Below are 27,619 nucleotides of genomic sequence, written 5' to 3'. Positions count from 1 at the left end.
CTATTGTTAAGAGGCAACCTTCTTAGCTTCCAACGTAATTATCCCACAGAATTTTACGCTTTTATTTTAAAACTGTTACAGTTATTAAAACTAATGAAGAATCTATGGTGCAACCCTAGATGTGTAAAACCCTCTGTGTGCGTGTGTGAGTGCTTAGTTGCTCAGTCGTGCCCGACTCCTTGGGATCCTATGGACTCCAGCACGCCATGCTCCTGTCTTATTGGGATGCTCCAGGCACGAATTGGAAGTGGATGACCATCCCCTGCTTCAGGGGATCTTCCCAACCCGGCGATGGTACCCAGGTCTCCCGCATTGTAGCTGGATTCTTTTCCGGTCTGAGCCACCAGGAAGCCCTCAAGTACTTCTCAACACTGACAAGATGCCTTGGGAAATAAACGTAAAAGCGTGCGGGTGTCCTCCTGGCTCTGCTCGGTCCGGGTGGTCCCGGCTAGGTCCATTTCGGCCCAGTTCGGTCTCTCTCGGCTCCGCTCGGCCCCGCTCGGCTCCGCCCCTCACAGGCCTAGACGCAGGCGTCGTTCTACGCCCCTCCCCTCACAGGTTCAGACGCAGGCGGGTGTCCTACGCCCCGCCCCTCACACGCCCAGACTCAGGAGTGTGTGCTACGCTCCGCCCCTCACACGCCCAGACGCGTGCAAAAGTTGTACGCTCGGTCCCTCGCTGTGGCTTTCGTCTCCTACCCCTGGCGGAGGAGTCTATCGCGACTCTACACGACGCAGGCGAGTTTGCAGCAAGTTCCGAAGCCGACCCTTGGTAGGTGCGGTCGCCCTGGGAATCGTGAGGTAGTTTTATGTTTTATTTTTCTTAACCTGCGCCTGGGGTATCCCCTCTCCTCCATATCCGTGGTCTCGGGTCACCTCGGACCTTGCTGTTCCCCAACCCGTTCCTCCACCCCAGGTCAATTCAACTGTGGCCGTGAGAGCCCCGGGGTCTGATTTCTTTTCGGTGTAAAATCCTGAGGTAACGCATATAGTGTACGAAATACCTAGTAATTTATAGGGAAAAAGTCATTTTATTTATGACATGGCACTTGATAATTTTATAAATATCCGAAAACACGTGTTGAGGAAGTAGTTTAGAATTTCAGCTTTGGGACTGCTGGTGGAGCTGGAGTTTTTACTCAGTGTTATGGAGCCATATTTCCTTTTCAGGTTTGTATGACCAGGGTACTAAATTGACTGCAAAGATTAGTCATTTTAGGACATTATTTTCAGTGCTGCTAGTTACTGGTTTAAGCACTAGACTCAAAGAGAAATATAAATGTTCTCTGTGGTCAATCTTGTCTGACTCTTTGGGACCCCATGGAGTGTAGCCGGCCAGGCTCCTCAGTCCAAGGGATTTCCCAGGTAAGAATACTGGAGTGGGTTGCCATTTCCTAACCGTGGGAATGTTAAGACTCAGGGAAGTATTCCCCCCTTTCTTGTATCTCCTTCATTGGCAGGCAGATTTTTTTTTACCACTGAGCCACCTGGGGAGCCCCTTTGGTCTGATACTAGTGTAGACAATTTTCTTTGAATTAAAGAAGTGGGTTTTGGTTGCATGTTTTCCAGTGATATGAAGCCCAGTGGCTGACTTTTGGATTGCTGACAAGTGCAATGGAAAGTGGTGTATAATAGTGGGAAAATATCCTAACAGACTGGAGAATTCGAAGACATTTGAGGGGTAATTTTAGACTTTGTGCATTGAGGTTGACTGCCAGTGCTAGACTCAAGCCTTATATGATTATGTGGCCAGGGGGAAAGGAGCAGTTATCGTCAAGTAATGAGGCCCAGTTATTTGTGGGACTGTTGTAGGTGGAATATTTTCAGAGGTAAGAAATCAGTTGAAAATGCTTCCAAAGCTCAATAGGGCTTTGATGGAGTTGAGTAGGAGTGGGTTGTCTTCATTAATTAAAATTAATTGGAGAAGGGAGGTTGTACTAGAATTGGGTAGAGGATAACAGGAGTGCTGTACACAGCTGTGTGGGATGTAGAGACAGGGTTATTAATAGGCTCAGGTCTTGGTGTGCAACATGTTGGGCGCATTGGATAATAAGATCTTTAGAATAGAATCCTGTGAGGAATGGTATTTCTGTTAATGGGAGACTTCATAATGAGGGCTGTTGTGGGAAAATGCATTGCTGCCAGCAGTTTATTTGCTCAGAGTGGGAGATACTTGGAATGTAAGGGGGTATGAAGGAGGCATCCCTCCTTAAAGAGCTGGGGTATCTTCCATTTAGTTCTGAGTGGGGGAGGACACTGGGTAGTGACATTGGGCCTCTCTCTCTTTGTGACTTCTTCACTGAGCTCAATCCAACCAAATCTCAGGGGCCTAAACTTTGAGATGTCCCCAGTTGACAGCAGGTTTTCCCCAGAGGACCAGCTTCTTGGTCTCCATACTGAGTGCCCAGTGTCCTCGGAGTTGCAGCTTGTGTGTTTCTGTTGCAATGCCCATGACCAGTGGTCTCTATCATGTAGCCCTATTGCTCAACTGCACATGAAAACTGGTGAAAATGGGAGAAAGTGGAGCGGAGTGTTGAGGTCTGCAGGAGAGTTGTGGGAAGGAGCAAGTGGGAGCCTCTGGTTGAGCCCCACTTGTGGTGTATGGGTGCGTTCTAAGTTTAGTGGTGTGACCGAGCTCAAGCCTACTCTGTCCCCTGTAAGACAGGCCAGTGCTTCAGAGTGACTGTCGTGGTCTGTGCACACCTTGAAAAACGACTTCTAGACTTGAGGCCAAAGGGAGGAGAATAAAGTTTATTAGACTGGATTATAGTTTTAGCACAGCAGGTCAGCTCAAGGGAGAGTGGAATGCTTTCCCAGGCTTGCAGCCAATTTTTATAGCCCTAAGACAGAAGCAGAAGATATTAAGAAGACGAGGCAAGAATACACAGAAGAACTGTACAAAAAAGATCTTCATGACCAAGATAATCACGATGGTGTGATCACTCACCTAGAGCCAGACATCCTGGAATGTGAAGTCTAATGGGCCTTAGAAAGCATCACTACGAACAAAGCTAGTGGAGGTGACGGAATTCCAGTTGAGCTCTTTCAAATCCTGAAAGATGATGCTGTGAAAGTGCTGCACTCAATATGCCAGCAAATTTGGAAAACTCAGCAGTGGCCACAGGACTGGAAAAGGTCAAAAATGAAAACTGTTTCATTCCAATCCCAAAGAAAGGCAATGCCAAAGAGTGCTCAAACTACCGCACAATTGCACTCATCTCACATGCTAGTAAAGTAATGCTCAAAATTCTCCAAGCCAGGCTTCAGCAATACATGAACCGTGAACTTCCTGATGTTCAAGCTGGTTTTAGAAAAGGCAGAGGAACCAGAGATCAAATTGCCAACATCTGCTGGATCAATGAAAAAGCAAGAGAGTTCCAGAAAAACATCTATTTCTGCTTTATTGACTATACCAAAGCCTTTGACTGTGTGGATCACACTAAACTGTGGAAAATTCTGAAAGAGATGGGAATACCAGACCACCTGACCTGCCTCTTGAGAAACCTATATGCAGGTCAGGAAGCAACAATTAGAACTGAACATGGAACAACAGATTGGTTCCAAATAGGAAAAGGAGTCCGTCAAGGCTGTATATTGTCACCGTGCTTATTTAACTTATATGCAGAGTACATCATGAGAAATGCTGGGCTGGAAGAAGCACAAGCTGGAATCAAGATTGCCGGGAGAAATATCAATAACCTCAGATATGCAGATGACACCACCCTTATGGCAGAAGTGAAGAGGAACTCAAAAGCCTCTTGATGAAAGTGAAAGAGGAGAGTGAAAAAGTTGGCTTAAAGCTCAACATTCAGAAAACGAAGATCATGGCATCTGGTCTCATCACTTCATGGGAAATAGATGGGAAAACAGTGGAAACAGTGTCAGACTTTATTTTTTGGGGCTCCAAAATCACTGCAGATGGTGACTGCAGCCATGAAATTAAAAGAAGCTTACTCCTTGGAAGAAAAGTTATGACCAACCTAGATAGCATATTCCAAAGCAGAGACATTACTTTGCCAACAAAAGTCCATCTAGTCAAGGCTATGGTTTTTCCAGTGGTCATGTATGGATGTGAGAGTTGGACTGTGAAGAAGGCTGAGCGCCGAAGAATTGATGCTTTGAACTGTGATGTTGGAGAAGACTCTTGAGAGTCCCTTGGACTGAAAGGAGATCCATTCTGAAGGAGATCAGCCCTGAGATTTCTTTGGAGGGAATGATGCTGAAGCTGAAACTCCAGTACTTTGGCCACCTCATGCGAAGAGTTGACTCATTGGAAAAGACTCTGATGCTGGGAGGGATTGGGGGCAAGAGGAGAAGGGGACGACAGAGGGTGAGATGGCTGGATGGCATCACTGACTCGATGGACATGAGTCTCAGTGAACTCCGGGAGTTGGTGATGGACAGGGAAGCCTGGCGTGCTGCCATTCATGAGGTCGCAAAGAGTCGGACACGACTGAGCGACTGAACTGAAGACAGAGAAAATCCCTAATGGAATGGTGGCATTAGGTAATTGCTTATGATGCTGTTGTTGTTCAGTTGTTCAGTCATGTTCCAGTTTGCAACCCCATGGACTGCAACAAGCCAGGTTTCCCTGTCCTCCACCATCATCCAGAACTTGCTCCATCTCTTGTCCATTGAGTCAGTTTTGCATCCAACCATGTCGTACTCTGTCGTCCCCTTCTCCTCCTGCCTTCAGTCTTTCCCAGCATCAGGGTCTTTCCTAATGAGTCAGCTCTTTGCATCAAGTGGCTAAAGTATTGGAGCTACACCTTCAGCATCGATCCTTCCAGTGAATATTCAGGATTGACTTTCTTTAGGATTGATTGGTTTGATCTCCTTGCTGTCCAAGGGACTCTCAAGAGTCTTCTCCAACTCCACAGTTCAAAAGCATCAATTCTTTGGCTCTTATCTTTCTATATACTTCAACTTTCACATCCATATATGACTACTGGAAAAACTATATCTTTGACTATACAGATCTTTGTCGGCAGTGTAATGTCTCTGCCTTTTAATACTCTGTCTAGGTTTGTCGATTGCCAACATCTGCTGGATCATGGAAAAAGGAAGAGAGTTCCAGAAAAGCATCTATTTCTGCTTTATTGACTATGCCAAAGCCTTTGAATGTGTGGATCACAATAAACTGTGGAAAATTCTGAAAGAGATGGGAATACCAGACCACATGATCTGCCTCTTGAGAAACCTGTATGCAGGTCAGGAAGCAACAGTTAGAACTGGACATGGAACAACAGACTGGTTCCAAATAGGAAAAGGAGTTCGTCAAGGCTGTATATTGTCACCCTGTTTATTTCACTTATATGCAGAGTACATCATGAGAAACGCTGGACTGGGAGAAACACAAGCTGGAATCAAGATTGCCGGGAGAAATATCAATAACCTCAGATATGCAGATGACACCACCCTTATGGCAGAAGTGAAGAGGAACTCAAAAGCCTCTTGATGAAAGTGAAAAAGAAGAGTGAAAAAGTTGGCTTAAAGCTCAACATTCAGAAAACGAAGATCATGGCATCCGGTCCCACCACTTCATGGGAAATAGATGGGGAAACAGTGGAAACAGTGTCAGGCTTTATTTTTCTGGGCTCCAAAATCACTGCAGATGGTGACTGCAGCCATGAAATTAAAAGACGCTTACTCCTTGGAAAGAAAGTTATGACCAACCTAGATAGCATATTCCAAAGCAGAGACATTACTTTGCCAACAAAGGTTCGTCTAGTCAAGGCTATGGTTTTTCCAGTGGTCATGTATGGATGTGAGAGTTGGACTGTGAAGAAGGCTGAGTGCCGAAGAATTGATGCTTTTGAACTGTGGTGTTGGAGAAGACTCTTGAGAGTCCCTTGGACTGCAAGGAGGTCCAACCAGTCCATTCTGAAGGAGATCAGCCCTGGGATTTCTTTGGAAGGAATGATGCTAAAGCTGAAACTCCAGTACTTTGGCCACCTCATGTGAAGAGTTGACTCACTGGAAAAGACTCTGATGCTGGGAGGGATTGGGGGCAAAAGGAGAAGGGGACGGTAGAGGGTGAGATGGCTGGATGGCATGACTGACTCGATGGACGTGAGTCTGGGTATACTCCGGGAGTTGGTGATGGACAGGGAGGCCTGGCGTGCTGCGTTTCATGGGGTCGCAAAGAGTCGGACATGACTGAGCGACTGATCTGATCTGATCTAGGTTTGTCATAGCTTTTCTTCCAGTGAGGAAGCATCTTTGAAATTCATGGCTGCGGTCACCATCTACAGTGATTTTGGAGCCAAGAAAATAAAGTCTGTCAGTGTTTGCAGTTTCTCCATCTATTTACCATGAAGTCATGGGACCTAATGCAGTCAAATCAACAAATGTTTTTTAAAAAAAGAACTCAGAAATGTGCATCAGACGCTGAGTCTGTGGTTCTTTTTCCTAACCAATAGGTGCTTGAGCCTTTCTCTTTTGTGTCACGGGGGTCTGGGAGACTTCAGCTTTTCTGTCAACAAGAGACAGAAGAGAAAGACAAATATCATATGGTATCACTTATCTGTGGGATCTAAACAAAAGTTATATATGAACTTCTCTACAAACAGGAATAGAGGTGCTGACATAGAAAACAAGGTATGGTTATCAGAGTGTGAGAGGAGGTGGAATAAACTGGGAGATGTGGATTAACACACCTTTCACTTCATGTCACTACATAAAGTCAGTAAGTAATGAGGACTTACTATATAGCACAGGGAATTCTACTATATACTCTCCAATGAGCTATATGGGGAAAGTAAAACTTAAAAAGAATGGATATATGTATATGTATTCTGTTGTTCCCTCACTCAGTGGTGTACACCTGTTTGCACCCTGATGGACTGTGGCATGCCAGGTTTCCCTGTCCTTTTCTGTCTCCTGTAGTTTGCCCAAATTCATGTCCATTGAGTCGGTGATGCTATTTAACCATGTCATCGTCTGTCACCCCCTTCTTCTCTTGCCCTCAATCTTTCCAGCATCAGGGTCTTTCCCAATGAGTCTGATATTTGTATCAATTGGCCAAAGTATTGGAGCTTCAGTATCAGCATCAATCCTTCCAATGAATATTCAGGGTTGATTTCCTTTAAGATTGACTGGTTGGTCTCCTTGTTGTCCAAGGGACTCTCAAGATTCTTTTCTATCACCACAATCCAAAAGCATCAATTCTTCTATGGTCAGCCTTGTTTATGCACCAGCTCTCATATCTCTACCTGCTACTGGAAAAACAACGGCTTTGACATTAGGGACCTTTGTTGGCAAAGTGATGCCTTTGCTTTAAAACACACTGTCTACTTTTTTTTTTCTCTCTCTACTTTATTTTTTCTTTTAAACCTAGGTTTACTTTATTTATTTATTTTTTAATTTTATTTTATTTTTTAACTTTACAAGTTTTATCGTACCTTTCCTCTCAAGGAGCAGGCCGTCTTTTCATTTCCTGACTGCAGCCATCTTCAGCAGTGAGGCACCCCCTGCTGCCTCACCCTCCCACTGTCCCTAAACCGGCCTGAGTTCTCTCCGACTCGCGCCCCTGACCGCAGGGCTCCTCTCGGGCCCGCCTCCAGGCCGCTCCGCCTTTCTACTGGGCGACTGCCCGTGCGCACAGCGTCACACTCCCTGAAGCGGAGGGCGGCGAGCGGAGGTGTCCGCGCAAAATGAGTTTCTCTTTTTTCTAGTCAAGTCTTCCTCTCGCAGTTGTCTTTCCTCTGTACTGTGGGTTGAGGGTCGCTACTAAATCTAAATCCCCGCAGCCGTCCCACTACCCCAGCAAATTCAGGTGTCCATGTGTGGCGAAGAGGCGCCTCCATTTTGCTTTGAAGTCGCTTTGAAGCGGATACCTGCGTTTGGTTCCTGAGACGCCTCATTTCGCAACTCTTTGCTGCTTAAAACCAATTTCTGAGCTCACTGACCCTTCTGCCCTTCCTGCACTGCGTGAAATTTTCTTGGGCGATGTGGGTTTATTCGCTCCGTGGTCCCCAGGCTCGCGCTCTCGGTCCCAGGAGGCCGCGCCCGTCCCCGCTCCCGGGGAGGCCCAGTTCTCTCCCCGGTCCTGGGATTCTGGAGACCCCGTCCTGCTCCTGAGACCCCCAGCCATCCAGCCGCTCAGTCGTCGCGTTTCATCAGACCGGTATTTCTGCCCCTCAGGCATTTGTTTCTTAGTGACGTTTCCCTGACCCCGTGTGGGCGGAGGTGGCCTGGGCCAGCCATGTGACACCCATGGTTCTGTGTCCCAAATACCACCCGCTGGAATGTGTCTCTTACGGGTTCAGTTCAGTCGCTCAGTCGTGTCCGACTCTTTGCGACCCCATGAATCGCAGCATGCCAGGCCTTCCTGTCCATCACCAACTCCCGAAGTTCTCTCAAACTCACGTCCATCAAGTCGGTGATGCTATCCAGCCATCTCATCCTCTGTCGTCCCCTTTTCCTCCTGCCCCCAATCCCTCCCAGCATCAGAGTCTTTTCCAGTGAGTCAACTCTTTACCTGAGGTGGCCAAAGTACTGGAGTTTCAGCTTTAGCATCATTCCTTCCAAAGAAATCCCAGGGCTGATCTCCTTCAGAATGGACTGGTTGGATCTCCTTGCAGTCCAAGGGACTCTAAAGAATCTTCTCCAACACCACAGTTCAAAAGCATCAATTCTTCGGCACTCAGCTTTCTTCACAGTCCAACTCTCACATCTATACATGACCACTGGAAAAACCATAGCCTTGACTAGACAGACCTTTGTTGGCAAAGTAATGTCTCTGCTTTTCAATATGCTATCTAGGTAGGTCATAACATTTCTTCCAAGGAGTAAGCGTTTTTTAATTTCATGGCTGCAGTCACCATCCGCAGGCTTCTTATTCAGTCGCCATCCCTGCAAATAGGAGGCCAGGAGGGTCAGGAGAAGCACAGACAGCAACTCTGAGAGAAACAGATAATTGAAGAAAGCATGATGGAGAATTGATGGCAACGAACAGGATTAGTGAGGAACTTGCGAGGAGATAGCAACATGAAAGAGCATAAGCCTTGAAGGTAACGGTGGGTCAAGGAGAGAAGCTTAGAGAAAAGCAGAGTCTCTGGAATGTTAAAAGTGTGCAACATAGGGAGGTGGTGTTGAGTCCAGGGATGCTATCTAACCATCTCATCCTCTGCCGCCCTCTTCTATTGCCTTCAGGGGAGAAGGGTTGTAAATCAGCGGTCCCAAAGAGGGCGACAGTGGAGAGGCAGTTCACACAGAGAGCCCACAAAGGGGATAGAAGAGTTGGAACCTGACCTACAGACAGTATTCTGCTGGCCGAGAAAGGGGACTACTAGTGAATGGAAACAGTGACACACTTTATTTTCTTGGGCTCCAAAATCATTGTAGATGGTGACTGCAGCCATGAAATTAAAAGACACTTGCTCCTTGGAAGAAAAGCTGTTAGAACCTAGACAGCATATTGAAAAGCAGAGACATTACTTTGCTGACAAGGGTTTATACAATCAAAGGTATGGTATTTCAAATAGTTATGTATGGATGTGAGAGTTGGACCATAAGGAAAGCTGAGCTCTGAATAATTGATGCTTTTGAACTGTGGTGTTGGAGAAGACTCTTGAGAGTCCTTTGGAGAGTCCGAGGAGATCAAACTCCTCAATCTTAAAGGAAATCAGTCCTGAATATTCATCGGAATAACTGATGCTGAAGCTGAAGTTCCAGTCCTTTGGCCCCTTGATGCGAAGAACTGAGTCTTTGGAAAAGACTCTGATGATGGAAAAGATTGAAGGCAGGAGGAGAAGGGGACAACAGAGGATGAGATGGTTGAATGGCATCACTGACTGGGTGGGCATGAGTTTGCACAAACTCCAGGAGTTGGTGATGGACAGGGAAGCTCGGCATGCTGCAGCCCATGGGGTCGCAAAGATTCCATTGGGACTGAGGAACTGAACTGAACTGAGTGAGTGGAGCAGAGAGAAAGAAATTGAGCTGAAAGGAAGGTTTGTACTTGGAGGTGCCAGAGAGTTGGGAGGAAGGGAGGGCAGAGATGGAGGAAGAAAGGCAGAAATACATGGAGATTTTGGATTATCAGGGAGGTGGAGAGAAAACATCTTTATGGGGAACAGATGGCAGAGCAAGGCAGGATGGGAGTCAGGGAAGAAGTAGAGAGGAGGACAGGCACAGCAGGAGAGCAGAGGGGAAGAAGTGAGGGGGAGAAAGAAACAGGGAAACAGATAAATCAAATGAAGTGGAAACAACTAGAAGTGCAGGTAGGGGAGGGGGAATAGATCCAGAAGAGTGCTGAATCGATTGGATAAAGAATTAAGATGTGATACATTGATTTTTAGCTTTACAATCTAATAAGTTTAAAGCTTGCTCCTTTAAGTTATACAGAGGAGAATGAGAATTGCTAAACTGTCTGTAAGGCTTCTGGGTGTTCTAATTATTTGTATTGAAAGATAGCATCCATGTGCAGAGTCTGTTGAGGTGGGGGCTAAGGCAGTGACTTGACTCACAGAGGTGGGTCATCCCCTGTCCTTTTCCTGGTGTGGAGTAGAGGTTGTGGGAGAGGAGAAGTGGTCCAAGAATTGACAGACTCTGTTACTACATGGGACCTTTTCAAGGAACTTTAAACATGTTCTTAGTGATGGTTTTCCTGTTTGCTTTCTCCTTTTTTTTACATTAAATTCTTTTCTTAGCTTGTTGTGAAGATTAGTGCATTCAATACCTACTTTCTTGTCAACATCTATTGACTTCTGATAAGATTTGGTGGTCTCCTATAATTTTTTCTTTCACTTTGCACCAGAATTTTTCAGTGAAAAAAATTTTAATAAGCTGATTAACTTTAGGTTTGTTGCATGTTTATTTGAGGCCCTTTTGCTGTCTCCTCTTTACATTATATCTTGGAAATGTTCTTTGGTAACTAATAAATAGTTATAGACTGTTTTGATGAGTACTTAGTAAGGATGTCAGTAATCTTTTTTATTGAATCAAGACCTAATTTAAGCAGTTAGTATGATAGTCCATTTTCCTCTCTTTCATGTGGTCTGATAACTAGTGAGCTATGAGTTGATCTGATGATGTTTACTCAGGTCCAGAAGGTGAGCAACAATGACCCCTGAAATGATTGGCCAAATTGTGTGTGTGACTCTGTGTGGCAGTTCTTTGAGGGAGTTCCCACTTGTCATTAGAATTTGAAATGCATCAGTTTTCCACAATGCAACAAGGACAACAGTAGGATGGAGGCAGGAACATAGGCTCAGAGTCAGAGAGAGATGAGCGGTCTTCTGTGAATAAAGGTCGATGTAAAGGGAGGCCCTCCCACTTCCACTGGCTTCCCTGTGTCCTCAGGGAAGCATCCTGACTCCTTAGGTGTCTCCACAGCCCTTTGTCATCCTCAGGTCGCTACCAGTGTCTCCAGCCTCATCCTGGAAGCTGACCCCATTCTCATGGTCAGGTTTTCCTGGTCACATTCACTTAGTCCTTGTTCATAGACACCAAAACCTTCTCTGTCTCGGATCTTAGTTTTTTCTTCTACTTTTGGTCATTACCTCACCGTGGCTCTTGCTCTTTCTGTTCCTTCAGCTCTAGGCCAGAGAGGTCTCCCCATCCTCTTCTGATATTTGCTGTCACGTTAATGGGTGAATTTAACTCAGATGACCATTATATCTACTACTGCGGGCAGGAATCCCTCAGAAGAAATGGAGTAGCCATCATGGTCAACAGAAGAGTCCGAAATGCAGTATTTGGATGCAATCTCAAAAACGACAGAATGATCTCTGTTCGTTTCTAAGACAAACCATTCAATATCACAGTAATCCAAGTCTATGCCCCAACCAGTAACGCTGAAGAAGCTGAAGTTGAATGGTTCTATGAAGACCTACAAGACCTTTTAGAACTAGCACGCAAAAAAGATGTCCTTTTCATTATAGGGGACTGGAATGCAAAAGTAGCAAGTCAAGAAACACCTGGAGTAACAGGCAAATTTGGCCTTGGAATACGGAATGAAGCAGGGCAAAGACTAATAGAGTTTTGCCAAGAAAATGCACTGGTCATAACAAACACCCTCTTCCAACAACACAAGAGAAGACTCTATACATGGACATCACCAGATGGTCAACACTGAAATCAGATTGATTATATTCTTTGCAGCCAAAGATGGAGAAGCTCTATACAGTCAGCAAAAACAAGACCAGGAGCTGACTGTGGCTCAGACCATGAACTCCTTATTGCCAAATTCAGATTTAAATTGAAGAAGGTAGGGAAAACCACTAGACCATTCAGGTATGACCTAAATCAAATCCCTTATGATTATACAGTGGAAGTGCGAAATAGATTTAAGGGCCTAGATCTGATAGATAGAGTGCCTGATGAGCTATGGAATGAGGTTCGTGACATTGTACAGGAGACAGGGATCAAGACCATCCCCATGGAAAAGAAATGCAAAAAAGCAAAATGGCTGTCTGGGGGAGGCCTTACAAATAGCTGTGAAAAGAAGAGAAGTGAAAAGCAAAGGAGAAAAGGAAAGATATAAACATCTGAATGCAGAGTTCCAAAGAATAGCAAGAAGAGATAAGAAAGCCTTCTTCAGCGATGAGTGCAAAGAAATAGAGGAAAACAACAGAATGGGAAAGACTAGAGATCTCTTCAAGAAAATAAGAGACACCAAAGGAACATTTCATGCAAAGATGGGCTCGATAAAGGACAGAAATGGTATGGACCTAACAGAAGCAGAAGATATTAAGAAGAGATGGCAGGAATACACAGAAGAATGTACAAAAAACATCTTCACAACCCAGATAATCACGATGGTGTGTAGAAAGCATCACTACGAACAAAGCTAGTGGAGGTGATAGAATTCCAGTTGAGCTATTCCAAATCCTGAAAGATGATGCTGTGAAAATGCTACACTCAATATGCCAGCAAATTTGGAAAACTCAGCAGTGGCCACAGGACTGGAAAAGGTCAGTTTTCATTCCAATCCCAAAGAAAGGCAATGCCAAAGAATGCTCAAACTACTGCACAATTGCACTCATTTCACACGCTAGTAAAGTAATGCTCAAAATTCTCCAAGCCAGGCTTCAGCAATATGTGAACCATGAACTTCCTGATGTGCAAGCTGGTTTTAGAAAAGGCAGAGGAACCAGAGATGAAATTGCCAACATCCTCTGGATCATGGAAAAAGCAAGAGAGTTCCAGAAAAACATCTATTTCTGCTTTATTGACTATACCAAAGCCTTTGACTGTGTGGATCACACTAAACTGTGGAAAATTCTGAAAGAGATGGGAATACCAGACCACCTGATCTGCCTCTTGAGAGATTTGTATGCGGGTCAGGAAGCAACAGTTAGAACTGGACATGGAACAACAGACTGGTTCCAAATAGGAAAAGGAGTCCGTCAAGGCTGTATATTGTCACCGTGCTTATTTAACTTATATGCAGAGTACATCATGAGAAATGCTGGGCTGGAAGAAGCACAAGCTGGAATCAAGATAGCCGGGAGAAATATCAATAACCTCAGATATGCAGATGACACCACCCTTATGGCAGAAAGTGAGGAGGAACTAAAGAGCCTCTTGATGAAAGTGAAAGAGGAGAGTGAAAAAGTTGGCTTAAAGCTCAACATTCAGAAAACGAAGATCATGGCATCTGGTCTCATCACTTCATGGGAAATAGATGGGAAAACAGTGGAAACAGTGTCAGACTTTATTTTTTGGGGCTCCAAAATCACTACAGATGGTGACTGCAGCCATGAAATTAAAAGAAGCTTACTCCTTGGAAGAAAAGTTATGACCAACCTAGATAGCATATTGAAAAGCAGAGACATTACTTTGCCAACAAAAGTCCATCTAGTCAAGGCTATGGTTTTTCCAGTGGTCATGTATGGATGTGAGAGTTGGATTGTGAAGAAGGCTGAGCGCCGAAGAATTGATGCTTTTGAACTGTGGTGTTGGAGAAGCCTCTTGAGAGTCCCTTGGACTGCAAGGAGGTCCAACCAGTCCATTCTGAAGGAGATCAGCCCTGGGATTTCTTTGGAAGGAATGATGCTAAAGCTGAAACTCCAGTACTTTGGCCACCTCATGCGAAGAGTTGACTCATTGGAAAAGACTCTGATGCTGGGGGGGATTGGGGGCAGGAGGAGAAGGGGATGACAGAGGATGAGATGGCTGGATGGCATGACTGACTTGATGGATGTGAGTCTGAGTGAACTCCGGGAGTTGGTGATGGACAGGGAGGCCTGGCGTGCTGGATTCATGAGGTCGCAAAGTTTCGGACACGACTGAGTGACCGATCTGATCTGATCTGATATTAATCACCTTCATCAGAGATGCCCTTCTCCTTTAATTATTTGGAATCTTTCCTCTTTTCCCTTCTTTGAAGGATGCCCTGTGTTCTTCTTCCTCCCTGGATGCTTGCAGCATCTTACTCTGGGGATGAGGCCTGCTACTGTGGGTTGGGCTGAAGAATTCTCAGGGGAGTTAGAGGGGACAGGGTAGGTGATGATGGTTCCTGTGTCTGTTCTGAACGTTTCAAGTCTAATTGATCCTTACCCCATGTGGTCACTTAATTACTCAAAAACAAAAACATGTGAGGAATCCTGAAAAGCCTGATAGATCTAGTATCTTGAGGTATCCCCATGTTTTAGTCTCCTATGTCACTGCTTACTGCAGCCCCCAGGTCTTCTAAGCTCTGTCCATCCAGGTACCAGTTGCCATCTTGGACAACAGCTCCACCTTCTAGCAGTTCATGTACTTATATGCTCAGAGCAGGGGATGCTGAGTTTACTGTATTTAGAGTGGCCAGAAGGTTTGGAAGTTAAGTGTATATGAAGGAGATACCTCCTCATCCAAGAACCGCACACCCGCTTGATGACCTGAAGTATCTTCCAGTTAGCTGTGAGCACGCAGAAGAGGAGCCAGTGAGATGGGACCTCTCTCTTGTGACTTCTTTGCCAACTATCCCTCAACTGCATAAAGTCCGCAGCAGCTGACAGGTTTTCCCAAGAGAACTGGGTTCTTGGTCTACATTCTGAATGCTCAGTGTTCTTGTTGCACCCAACAGCTTGGGTGCATTTCTGTTGCGATGCCCATGCCCAGTAGTCTCTGCTCTTTAGCCGTCTTGTTCAGCCATGCCCGGAGAAGAGGCAGTGAAAAGGGTGTCGGGTCAGCTGAGGTGCCCCCTGCTGCTATGTACATGAGGCCTCACCAGGAGGGGAATGTGATGCCAGGGAGTGTGGGAAGGTGCCCGTGTTGGACTCTGTGCTGGAGTTGACTGTCCTGAGTCCCTCCTGAGACAGTGGGCATAGACGACTGTCTGTTCCACATGGTGAGGTCCTCCTTGTGTGTGGCTGGGACACAGGAAGGGGCTATGTTGACTCTAAGCATTAAACAGCATGTTTTCCACTTTCTTGATACGCCTCTGAAGACTCCTGTTGCCTGAGGACGCCCAGAAGAGGAGGGAGGGGAAAAAGCAGGAGTCAGGAATGGCTCTTTCTCAAGTAAGGTCATATTCTCAGTGGATTCTCAGTCTGTCCTTTGAGAAATATACGTCTTTGGACTCGCTAATCTTGTCTGACTCTGGAGTATCCTGTCTCACTCCTGTACATGCGCACTCACCAGAGACTTCCCTCAGAGTCTGTCATCCTCACTTAGATCCCGTCTTCCCATGACCCAGTGACCTGGACCTTGTGAGGAGGCTCCCCTGGGCACCGTCCTGGGCAGGGCTTCTCACCCACGGGTTGGAGACAGGGTCTCAGTGCTGTGGGGCAGCAGGGATTGCTTAGGGCCCATCTGGATGTGCTGTCTGCTCTCTGTCAACCAGGGTAAGGAAGCTGCAGATGGACGTCCAGTATTAACATGCACAGTACGTTGTAAAATATGGATAGAGGGCACTAAGGAGAAATCAGTCCTGATTTTGTGTAGTACATTTAAAAGTAATTGAGCCTCCTTGAAAATCTTAAGGATTTGGGAATGGAATGGAAAATTCAGAAAGAGACTTTGGGGCTAGGGTATGTTTCATTATACCATCTAACTGAAACTATGAAATCAACATTTTTTTTTTTTTCCTGGCCACATGATGCAGCTAGTGGAGTCTTAGTTCCCTGAGTAGGAATTGAACCTGAAACCCTGCAATAGAATATGAGTACTTAACCACTTGGCCTCCAGGAAATTCCCCAACTTTCCTAATCTCAATGCAATATTTTGTTCATGGAATAAAAAGATAAACTTTGGCTTTTGTTAATAACTGGATACCTAACATTAAGGATTAAATCGTATTACTGTTTTTTTAAATATATTTATTTGTTTTACTGGCTCTTCATTGCTGCAGTGGCTTTAATGTAGTTCTGTGTGGTGGCCACTCTCTAGTTGCAGTGAACGGGCATTGTGGTGGCTTCTCTCATCTTGCAGCACAGGCTCTAGAGCAGGCTGGCTTCAATAGTTCTACCTTCTGGACTCTAGAGCCTGGCTCAGGAATTGAGGCTCATGGGCCTAGTTACCCCTTGGCATATGGGATTGTACCGGAGCAGGAATCAACGCTGTGTCTCTTGTACTGGCCAATGGATTCTTTACCACTTTGCTACCAGGGAAGCCCTCATATTATTTTTAAATATAGGTATGTTATAAAGATTGTAGTTGGAGTCTTTTGTATGTTACTTTATGCTTATACCACTTTTTATTATTTTGAATTAGTATAAAATAATGTTGAGAAGGATTCCTAGTCCAGTGAAGAAGAATGTGCCTGCCAGTGTAGGGTACACGGTTCTACCCCAGGTCCAGGAAGATCCCTCAAAGCAACTAAGCCCATGCGGCGCAACTACTGAGCCTGTGCTCTAGGGCCCGAGACCATCACTCCTGAGCCTGCACACTCTAGAGCCTGTGCTCCAAAACAAGAGAAGGCACTGCAGTGAGAAGCCCATGCACTGCAGCCTCAACTGGAGAAAACCCGCTCACAGCAACCAAGACTCAGCATAACCAAAATAAATAAGCTTTAGGGAAGAAATAGAATGTTGACATATTTAATGAAGTACAACTGATTCAGTTTTAATGTCCCAGAGATGCTGAAATATACATGATTAAAATGTAAATGGGAATGTCATCCCAGAATGTGTCAAAAGGCAACTGGAGATGGGAATGGCCACCCACTCCAGTATTCTTGCTTGGGAAATCCTGTGGACAGAGGAGACTGGCAGGCTACAGTCCATGGGGTTGCAAAGACTTTGACACGACAGAGTGACTGAACAGCAACCTCCACACTCAGCCAAGTGAGAGCTTAAAAACAAATATAACCATCTAACTTTCCTCCTGCAGATTCTTCAGTGGCTTCCAGTAGCTTCTGGAATAAATCTATAGACCTTGCAGAACCTTTCAGAAATCAGGTGGCATCTACCTGGCATCACCTCTCCTTATTCCCTACATTGCTGTCACACTGGCTGACTTTCTGTTCACTAAATATCTTCCTGCCTCAGAGTCAGCACACAGGCTATTCTCTCTGCTTGCCTCACTTTTCTATTTGCCATCTTGCCAATCCTAAGTGTTTCTTCCTCATGGAAACCTTGTCTGACTTCTCGATGTAGGTCAAGACTTTCTGTTAAATCTTCCCTTAGCACCAGACCAGTTTCAGAGCACTTATTACAATAGTACTGTTAAAATTACGGTTGTAATTGGCTGACTGGCTGGTAGATTATAAGCTCCATCATGTTCACTGCTGTATTCCAAGTTTGGGGCACAGAGTTGTTGCTCAATAAATTTTGATTGAATGAAAGAAAAGACTATAAAGACAGGTCTTCCTTTTATCAACCAATTGTGTGTTTACATGTGCATGCATAAGTGCATGGATATGTAACTCCATGGTTTTATTACAGAGCATCATGTCTAAAATATGTTTTATGCTTTGTAGCAGTTGCACTTGTATCTTAAGTACATTGCATGACCTTAAGTTTTTTCTACCTCATCATATGATTGATGGAAATAGTAGTAAGATTATTGACATGTTGTGGGTTCAGGGGGAGAGGGTGACCCTAGACAGTGACTGATCCATTGCATTTCAGTTTTCTTTTACTTGTTTAAGGTATTCTCAGGGAACTCTTTGTGGATGCACTTTCCTGCTCTGTTACTTAGCTTTTTATTCTTGTCAGGCTTAACCACCTGACCTCAAGGGCTGTTGCCTCATTTCTTAACTTGTTGATGAGCGGTTTTGTACAGTGACAGAGTTTTCTCCCCATAAGTTGAACACAAATCTTTCTCTAATGTGGTGTTATGTTGATGACAAGTTCATATGTGTAAAGTGTTTAGAATAATGTTTAGTGTGTAGGATGTGTTGAAATCCCTATGGTCAGTGTGACAGTGTCGTCATCTTCACAGTGTAAGATCTGCTGTTCTTTTAAAGCCACTGTTGACTTTGTCATCTCTAAAGATACCGTTCTTGTAACTCAGCTAGATAATAAATGTCACTCAATGTGTAAAATGTAACACTTCTACAGGGGCAACTCATTGTTGAATTTTATTTGTATGTTTTTCATGTATTGTCTGCACAAATGACAAGTTCATGTCGATTGGAGTATATCATAGTCTTATGAAAAAACAGGAAATTAGAGACCAATAGTGTGTTCCAAGTAGCTTTTAATAGATCTATCAGAATATTACTTCCACTGAATTGATCCTTACTCCTCTCACTTCTTCTCCTTTTGTGTGAAAATAAGGACCCTCCTCAGCGTCTGTTAGTGAAATGTACTTTCATTTCAGACAGAGTTAACTGTCGAGGATGTGGACATCAAGTTCACTCCAGAAGAGTGGGAATGCCTGGACCCTGCTCAAAGGGCCTTGTACCGGAATGTGATGGAGGAGACCTACAGGAATAACCTGCTGTCTGTGGGTAAGGATCACTTCCCTGTGAAGTTGGAATCTGGTTTGGGGTATCTCTGCATTTTCCCTCTGTGTCTCTTGGGAGCCCCTGTTTTGCTTGACTGAGTTCACAGCCTTGTAGATTCAGAGGTGAAAAAGCTTCGTGATTGGCATCAGGAGTATAAGCTTGTCCTTTCTTCAGGTGCTCTGCCCACTGTGTGATACACAAGGAGTTTTTCCACAGCTTGAGCATTTGTTAAGCTGATTTCAAACTTTGAAATACCCAATTTCCTTTTCCTTCCCCTGTGTTCTTGGTTCAGTAGTTCTTGGGAAGAAATTCAATATCTGCTTGTGTGTGTGGTCTGTCACTGTGGTCATATCTGACTCTTCGGAACCCAATGGACCGTACCCCTCCAGGCTGTTTGTTCGTGGAATTCTCCCGGCAAGAATACTGGAGTGGGTTGCCCTGGCCCCGTCCAAAGGGACCTTCCCCATGCAGGGATTGTCTGCATATTCCTGTATATTATAAGACTGACAGTGAATTAATTTGTGAAGAGTTTTTCTCTCTGTCTATAATGTCCTCATTTCTTGGCTAATAAAAGAGCTGGGATTCTACCCCTGCCAATTCAGGAGACAGGGGTTCAATCCCTTCTCTGGGAAGATCCTACATGTCACAGAGCAGTTAAGCTGGTATGCCACAGCTACTGAACCAGCACTCTAGAGACCAGAAGCTACAACTACTGAGCCCACAGGGGACAACTTCCAAAGCTCATGCAACCAAGAGAAGCCACAGCAAATGAAAAGTGGAGCACTGTAACTGGAGAGTAACCCCCACTTGCCAAACCTTGAAAAAAGCTCAAGCAGCAATGAACACTCACCATAACCAATATAAATAAATAAATAAACAAAAGTTTTTAAAGTAAATACATTTATTTTAAAAGGAGAGGTTGGATTTTGGAAGAAGCCACAGGACATGGCATTTCTTCTGAGCAAGAATTTCTGTTTCTGATCTGAATCTTACCTCCATTTTGGTAGCAGAGGAAGATCCCTGGATTGTGGAGAATGAGGTGCAAATGTCTGGAAACCAGATGAGTTGTCAGGTATCAACAGCATGATCAGAGGTCAGATCTCACAAGGAGAGAGAGGAAGCCACACCATTCATAGTGTTTGGGAAACTCCAAATGGGAAGTTCTATGGGAAAACAGATGTTTAGTGTTTGGATTTTCCTTCTCCCCAGCTTCCTCCTACATTCTTTAACATGTGAAATGTATACCACCTTCCAGTGGTGCTATATCACCCAAAGACCCAAAGGCAGGGTCTTTTCTTTTTGCTGTACTGGGTTTTTATTGTTCTGTGTTCTTTTCTCAGTTTGAGGTGAGGGAGTGCACGGCTTCTCACTGCAGTGGCTTCTTTTGTTGTGAAGCATGGGCTCTAGCCTGTCTGTCATCAACTCCCGGAGCTTGTTTAAAGTCGTGTCCATCGAGTTGGTGATGCCATCCAATCATCTCATCCTCTGTCCTCCCTTTCTCTCACCTTCATTCTTTCCCAGTGTGAGGGTCTGTTCCAGTGAATCACCTCTTTGTGTTAGGTGGCCAGACTATTGGAGCTTCAGCTTCAGCATCAGTCCTTCCAATGGATATTCAGGACTGATTTCCTTTAGGATGGACTGGTTTGATTTTACTGTCCAAGGGAATCTCAAGAGTCTTCTCCAACACCACAGTTTAAAAACATAAATTCTGGATTCATTTTGATATTTGGCAAAACTAATACAATTATGTAAAGTTTAAAAATAAAATAAATAAATAAATAAATACAAGGAAAATAAAACAAAACAAAAACAAAAACATAAATTCTTCGGCACTCAGCTTTCTTTATGGTCCAAATCTCACATCCGTACATGACTACTGGAAAAATCATAGCTTTGACCACACAGACCTTTATCGGAAAAGTAGTCTGTTCATTTTAATATGCTGTGAAAATTGGGGCTGGTCTTGATAACTGCCCCCTGTACAGTGTCACGAGCCTCAGTCCATAGTTCTTCAGGCACTCTATCGGATCTAATCCCTTGAATCTGTTTGTCACCTTCACTTTATAATTGTAAGGGATTTGGTTTAGGTCATACCTGAATATGGTCTAGTGGTTTTCCCTACTTTCCCTACTTTCTTCAATTTCAGTCTGCATTTGGCAATAAGGAGTTCATGATCTGAGCCACAGTCAGCTCCTGGTCTTGTTTTTGCTGATTACTATATACAGCTTCTCCATCCTCGGCTGCAAAGGATATAATCTATCTGACTTTAATATTGACCATCTGGTGATGTCCACGTGTAGAGTATTCTCTTGTGTTGTTGGAACTGGATGTTTGCTATGACCAGTGCGTTCTCTTGGCAAAACTCTTGTTAGCCTTTGCCCTGCTTCATTTTGTACTCCCAAGTCCAAATTTGCTTGTTACTCCAGGTATCTCTTGACTTCCTACTTTTGCATTCCAGTCCCCTATGATCCAAGAGAAATTTATTTTTGGTGTTAGTTCTCAAAGGTCTTGTAGGTCTTCATAGAACCTTTCAACTTCAGCTTCTTTGATATTAATGGTTGGGGCATAGACTTGGATAACAACGATATTGAATGGTTTGCCTTGGAAATGAATGGAGATCAATGCCTTTAGTGTTCCTTATGTTTCTAAGATCATCTTTGGGAATGTTCATAATTCTGTTCAGGATAGGTATGAGTTTTGGTATGATATCATGTATTCAACATAAAAGAATTTATTTATGAATTGTAATTAGTAGGATACCTGTGGTTCTTTGTATCTTGTAGATAAGTCTCAAATACACATGGTGAAGAAATTACAAGCAAAAGGAAACAGTGCAAAAAGAGAAATTACTCAAAAAGTGATGTTTGGAAGAGCTGAAAGCCGTGAAATCAAAGATGACTTCCTCTGGATGATACAGGAAGCTATGCGTGATTTTGAGAGTCTGTGGGCAGATAATGAAAGAAATGACAAAGGAATGTCTATATCCTGTAACAAAAATCTCACTGATGGAAGAGATCAGCAGAGTAGAAATGATACAGGAAATAAGCCTGTTGAAAGGCATAGATCAAGCTTTCAAGATGAATTGCAGATAGTTCAATCTGAAGGAACAGTTTTTAAATGTAGTCAAGTTGTGACGAATATCAACAGTAGCGCCTCAGGTTTGCCACCTCAGAACTCGTAGTGTCTGCAGAAGTGTTTCTCAGAAACATGAGAGTGCTGTCACACATCTCTCAGAACTGGCACCAGACCAGGAAGCACACAAGAAAAACCCTAATGAGTGTGACCTAACATTTCTTCAGGACTCAAAACTCTCTAGACATGAAAGAATCCCTACAGGAAGGAAACCATATAAAGGTGACTTATGTGGTAAGGCCTTTAATGACAATGCAACCCATGCAGTTCATCAGAGAAATCATACAGGAGAAAAACCATATAAGTGTGATATATGTGGCTGCTGCTTTAAACGAAATACATCTCTTCAAGTTCATCACAGAGTTCATACTGGAGAGAGACCATATAAATGTAATGTATGTGGCCACTGCTTTAAACAGAATACACACCTTCAGAATCATCGGATAATTCACACTGGAGATAAACCATATAAATGTGATGTGTTTGGAAAGGCCTTTAGTCAAAAAGCAAGCCATACAGTTCATCAGACCCTTCATACTGGAGAGAAACCATATAAATGTGAAGTATGTGGCCATGGTATACTCAAAAGGAACAATTTGAAATTCATCAGGGAGTTCTTACTAGAGAGAAGCCATGTACATGTGATATATGTGGCAAGGCATTTAGTGTAAATGCAAGCCTTGCAGTTTATCAGAAAATTCATGCTGGAGAGAAGCCATATAAATGTGATATGTGTGTCAAGGCCTTTACTCGAAAATCAAGCCATACAGTTCATCAGACCCTTCATACTGGAGAGAAGCCATATAAATGTGAAGTATGTGGCCGTGGCTATACTCGAAAGTCACAATTTAAAATACATCAGGGAGTTCATACTGGAGAGAAGTCATGTACATGTGATATATGTGGCAAGGCATTTAGTGTATATTTAAGTCTTTCAGAAAATTCACATTGGAGAGAAGCCATACAAATGTGATGTGTGTGTCAAGGCCTTTAGTTGAAAATCAAGCCATACAGTTCATCAGACCCTTCATGCTGGAGAGAAACCATGTAAATGTGAAGTATGTGATCATGGCTATATTCGAAAGTCACAACTTGGAGTTCATCAGGGAGTTCATACTGGAGAGAAGCCATATAAATATTATGTGTGTGGAAAGGCATTTAGTGTAAATGCAGGCCTTGCAGTTCATTAGAAAATTCATACTGGAGAGAAGCCATATAAATATGATGTGTGTGGCAAGGCCTTTAGTGTAAATGCAAGCCTTTTAGTTCATTGAAGAATTCATACTGGAGAGAAGCCTTATAAATATGATGTATGTGGCTGTGGCTTTACTCAAAAGGGATATGTTGGAATTCATTGGAGAGTTCATACTGGGCAGAAACCTTACAAATGTAACGATTGTGACAAAAGTTTCAGTACACGGTCATCCTTTACTAAACATTAGGCAGTTCATACAGGAGAGAAAGCATGTAAATGACTTTATGTGGCAGTCTTCAGTTCCAGGCATTACTTTGCAGTTCATCAGAGAACTCATACTGGAGAGAGACCATATAAATGTGATGTGTGTGGAAAGGCCTTTTCTGTCTCTCTCTCTCTTTAGTTGGAAAGCAAGCCATGCAATTCATCAGATTCTTCATAGTGGAGATAAATCATATAAATGTGATGTATTTGGCCGTGGTTATAGTCGAAGCACAAAACTTGCCATTCACCAGAGGGTTCACACTAGAGACAAACCATATCAATGTGATGTATGTGGCAAGGCCTTTAGTATAAATGGAAACCTTCCACTTCATCAGGAAATTCATACTGGAGAGAAACCATATAAATGTGTTCTGTGTGGCAAGGGCTTTAATCAGACTGCAAAACTTGCAGTTCATCAGAGTTATACTGGGGAGAAACTGTATAAATGTGTGTGTGGAAAGGCCTTCAGTCAAACTTCAAGCCATGCAGTTCATGGAAGAATTCATACTGGAGAGAAACCTTACAAATGTAACAATTGTGACAAACGTTTTAGTGCACCATCATCCTTAACTCGCCATCAGGCAGTTCATATCAGAGAGAAAGCATAGAAATGTAATTTTGTGGAAGAGTCTTCAGTTCCAGCTCTTACTTTGCAGTTCATCAGAGAACTCATATTGGAGAGAAATCATCTAACTGTGATGTATATGACAAGACATTTAATCAAACTGCAAAACTTGGAATTCATCAGAGAATTCATACTGGAGAGAAACCATGTAAATGTGATATGTGTTGCAAGGCTGTTAGTCATACTGGAAACTTTGCAGTTCATTGAAGAAGTCATACTGGAGAGAAACCATAAAAATGAGATCTCAGTGGCAAGTCCTTTAATCTAAACGCGGTCCTTGCAGTTCATTGTAGAATTCATACTGGGGAGAAACCTTAGAAATTTAACAATTATGACAAACATTTTAGTGAACAGTCAGCTTTAACTCACAGCTGTTCAGTTCATGTAGGAGAGAAAGCATAGAAATGTGATGTATGTGGCCAGTGGTATATTTGAAATGACCATATTAAAAATCACCAGATAATTCTTAGTGGAGAAAAATATTACGAATGGAATATTGTGAGAAACATTTAGTGCAAATGTAATGAGTGTGGCAACACCTTTAATCTTGAGTTCAGGCATTATAATTCAACAGAATTCATACTGTATAGAAAGCATACAAATGAAATGAATGTGGCAAAGCTTCTAGTGCTTGCTCCACCTTAGACTGTTAGGCTGTTCCTAGAGGAGAGAAACCACATAAATGTAATTTATATGACAAACCCATCAGTCACAAGAAATGACTTTGCAGATTGTCTGAGAATCCATACATCAATGAAAACTTAAAAGTGTAGTAAATGCAGTAAAGTATATCAACTTTTTGACACTCAGAAAAGTCAAATGAAATGTGCTAGGTGTGGCAAAGCTTTGATTCTTTGTAACTAACTATCACATAATTAATTAGAACTGAATTCTTACCTGCGTAGTGCATGTGTTAAGTATTTTGGAAGCCATTTGGTTTTTACAAAATTGATCCTGGTGAGAAGCCATACATTTAGAGCGCAGTCAATCCCTCCAGTCTAGAGTGGAGGGGGTCATATAATGCGTGTGGCCAGAGCTTCAGTAACGGGCTGATCATTCCCATCATCAGATTATTCATAATATAGAGAGACCTTACAAGTGTACGAGGGTGGCAAATCCTTCAGGTGGCATTCAGGCCTGAAAAGACATCAGGTGATCCATACTGGAGAGACCATCCAAATGCAATCAATGTGGCCAGGCTTTTCAGGTGTTTACACCTTTGGCTTCTTGAGAAGATTCCCTGTGAAGCTGTATGAATGAAATGAGTGCATCAGGGTTTTTAGACAATCTGAAGTTAGGATTCAGTAAAGAAGTCATTCTGGATAGAAAGCTTACAAGTGACATGAGTGTGTAGAACCTTTACTCGGGGCTCACATCTCACCGACCATCAGATAATCCATCCTAGAGAGAACTTTCCAGTGTACAGAATGTGGCAAGGCCTCTAGGTACTGCTTCAAACTCAGGGTTCACCAAACACTTTATACTTAGAAATGCAATGACTATGATAGTTTTCGAAATTGCCTCTCACTCTTTAGGTATCTGAGAATATATATTCTGGAATTAAATCACACAAATACAGTTATTTATGAAAAGGATTTTACTCAAATGTCTAAGTTGGGGAACATAACTGGAGCAGTGCTTTGCAAATGCAACGGGAGTAGGAGAAGTTTCACCTTGGATTGAAGTATTAGGTAAGAGTCCATAGTGAAGAGGAGTCTTGGAAATGGATGGGCAAGGGCTTTCTCTAGGGTTCTGAGTGCACTATACTTCAGAATATATGTCTTTCAGAGAAACCACACAAAATGTGCACACTGAAGCTTTAACCCAAAGATCAAAACTGTGGAATGTGAGAGGATTTATATGGAGAGCAAGCTTGCACAGGTAATGGATATTGTATAGTTTTTTTATATTATATATTCACCTTGGACATAATGAAGTGATTCGTGCAGGTCAGAAACTGTACAGATACACCAAATTTGGAAACACATTGAAGAAAACCGTATTTCCTCAAGATTCCTCCCAAAATTCATATCAGGGAGAATCCGTACAGCTGTAATGAATTTGGTAAAATTTTGGACAGTTCTTACAACAGATCACATAAGAGATAATTCATTTTAGGAATAAATAAGTCCTTAGTTTTCCAACAATTAACCTACTATATTACTACAGAATAATTATGGTAAGTATGTTCAAACTTAAAAACATGTGTGGAAATGACCCATTATATTCAGTGTGTATTTAATTACTTGAGTTTTCTTGAGAAGGTGACATTATTTTTTATGACATTTCTGCAAGGTTTGAAAGCTTTTATAGCTTTCTTTGAGATTTTCATGATGGTCTCTGCAAAGAAATGAGTAAAATGAAGGGGCAGACTTCCTTAGCTGTGGTTCATTCATATCCGTCTTTCGTGGGTAAACAGGGCCACTAAAATATCAAATTCAATAGTGTGTGAATTAGAATCAGTGAGGGACAGAGAATCATATAAAAAGCTAAGACATCATTCTTAAAATGTTCAGAGTGCTCTTCCATAGATAGGCCACCTTGGGTTATAGGACTGAATGCTGTACCATCTGACCATGAAAAGAGCGGGCTAGACATTATGGAACTTGGGCTTTTCTTGGGAGGAGAGTTGACAGGTTATTGGGGACTGACTATGTGGGAGAAGTTATACCAGGGAAATGCTGGTCGTTTTCTCCCTTAACTGGGAATTGCTGTTGTATATAAATGATTAATGGAAACTTATTCTTTGACATTGAAGAGAGCAGTTTTCTTGAAGAAAATTTAGTCAAAAGAACAAGAAAAGTATGTGTGTGTATCTGCTTCAAATTAATTGCTGCCATTTACATTGTGCCTCTTATTTATTCAGAATGTATCATAAGTCTTGTGCTGTAATAAAGTTTGTATCATTTGTTCCATAACTCTGAATGGATCATGCTTCTTTCTGCAACACAGCTTTATGCTCAGTTCTTCATAACAGAAACTAGCAATGTACCAAAGGCTCTCAAGGTTGAAAGAAGGTAGAAGAATTTCTTTTCATGATGAAATCAAATAGACAATTTTGGGACTATATACTAATAATTTGCACTTGAGTTATTCTCTCCATACTGTCCATAGTGGAGCAATTATATTTCCCCATGTCCTCTTTTGTGCCTGTTGCTGCTGCTGCTAAGTCGCTTCAGTTGTGTCCGACTCTGTGCGACCCCATAGACGGCAGCCCATAGAGGCTCCCCCGTCCCTGGGATTCTCCAGGCAAGAACATTGGAGTGGGTTGCCATTTCCTTCTCCAATGCAGGAAAGTGAAAAGTGAAAATGAAGTCTCTGAGTCTTGTCCGACTCTTATTGACCCCATGGACTGTGGCCCACCAGGCTCCTCCATCCATGGGATTTTCCAGGCAAGAGTACTAGAGTGGGGTGCCATTGCTTTTGTGCCTAGTTGAAACTAATAGCATGTGCCTAATTTACATGAAGTGAAAATAGGAATAATAAACGGGCAAAAATTAGGAAATAAAAAACTTTGGAAATAAGGTTAAAATGATAGCTCTTTTTGAGCTTGGAGCGTTCTGAAAGTTTTTATTTTT

General features: G+C 43.1%; 1 protein-coding gene across 1 annotated transcript; it reads left to right on the top strand.

Moving 5' to 3' along the window:
- The first annotated feature begins 206 nt into the window (after positions 1 to 206).
- LOC129630711 (zinc finger protein 860-like) lies at positions 207 to 26,951 on the top strand. Its single transcript, XM_055551211.1, has 4 exons — positions 207 to 234; positions 380 to 771; positions 18,699 to 18,828; positions 21,609 to 26,951. Exons 1-4 carry the CDS (start codon positions 207 to 209, stop codon positions 22,004 to 22,006), a joined length of 948 nt encoding a protein of 315 aa, XP_055407186.1. The 3' UTR covers positions 22,007 to 26,951.
- The last annotated feature ends 668 nt before the right edge of the window (positions 26,952 to 27,619 follow it).

Source organism: Bubalus kerabau, chromosome 17 (genome assembly GCF_029407905.1).
Source record: "Bubalus kerabau isolate K-KA32 ecotype Philippines breed swamp buffalo chromosome 17, PCC_UOA_SB_1v2, whole genome shotgun sequence".
In the NCBI taxonomy this organism is placed as follows: Eukaryota; Metazoa; Chordata; class Mammalia; order Artiodactyla; family Bovidae; genus Bubalus; species Bubalus kerabau.
Note: the sequence above shows the minus strand (reverse complement) of the source record. Positions and strands in the feature narration are given on the sequence as shown.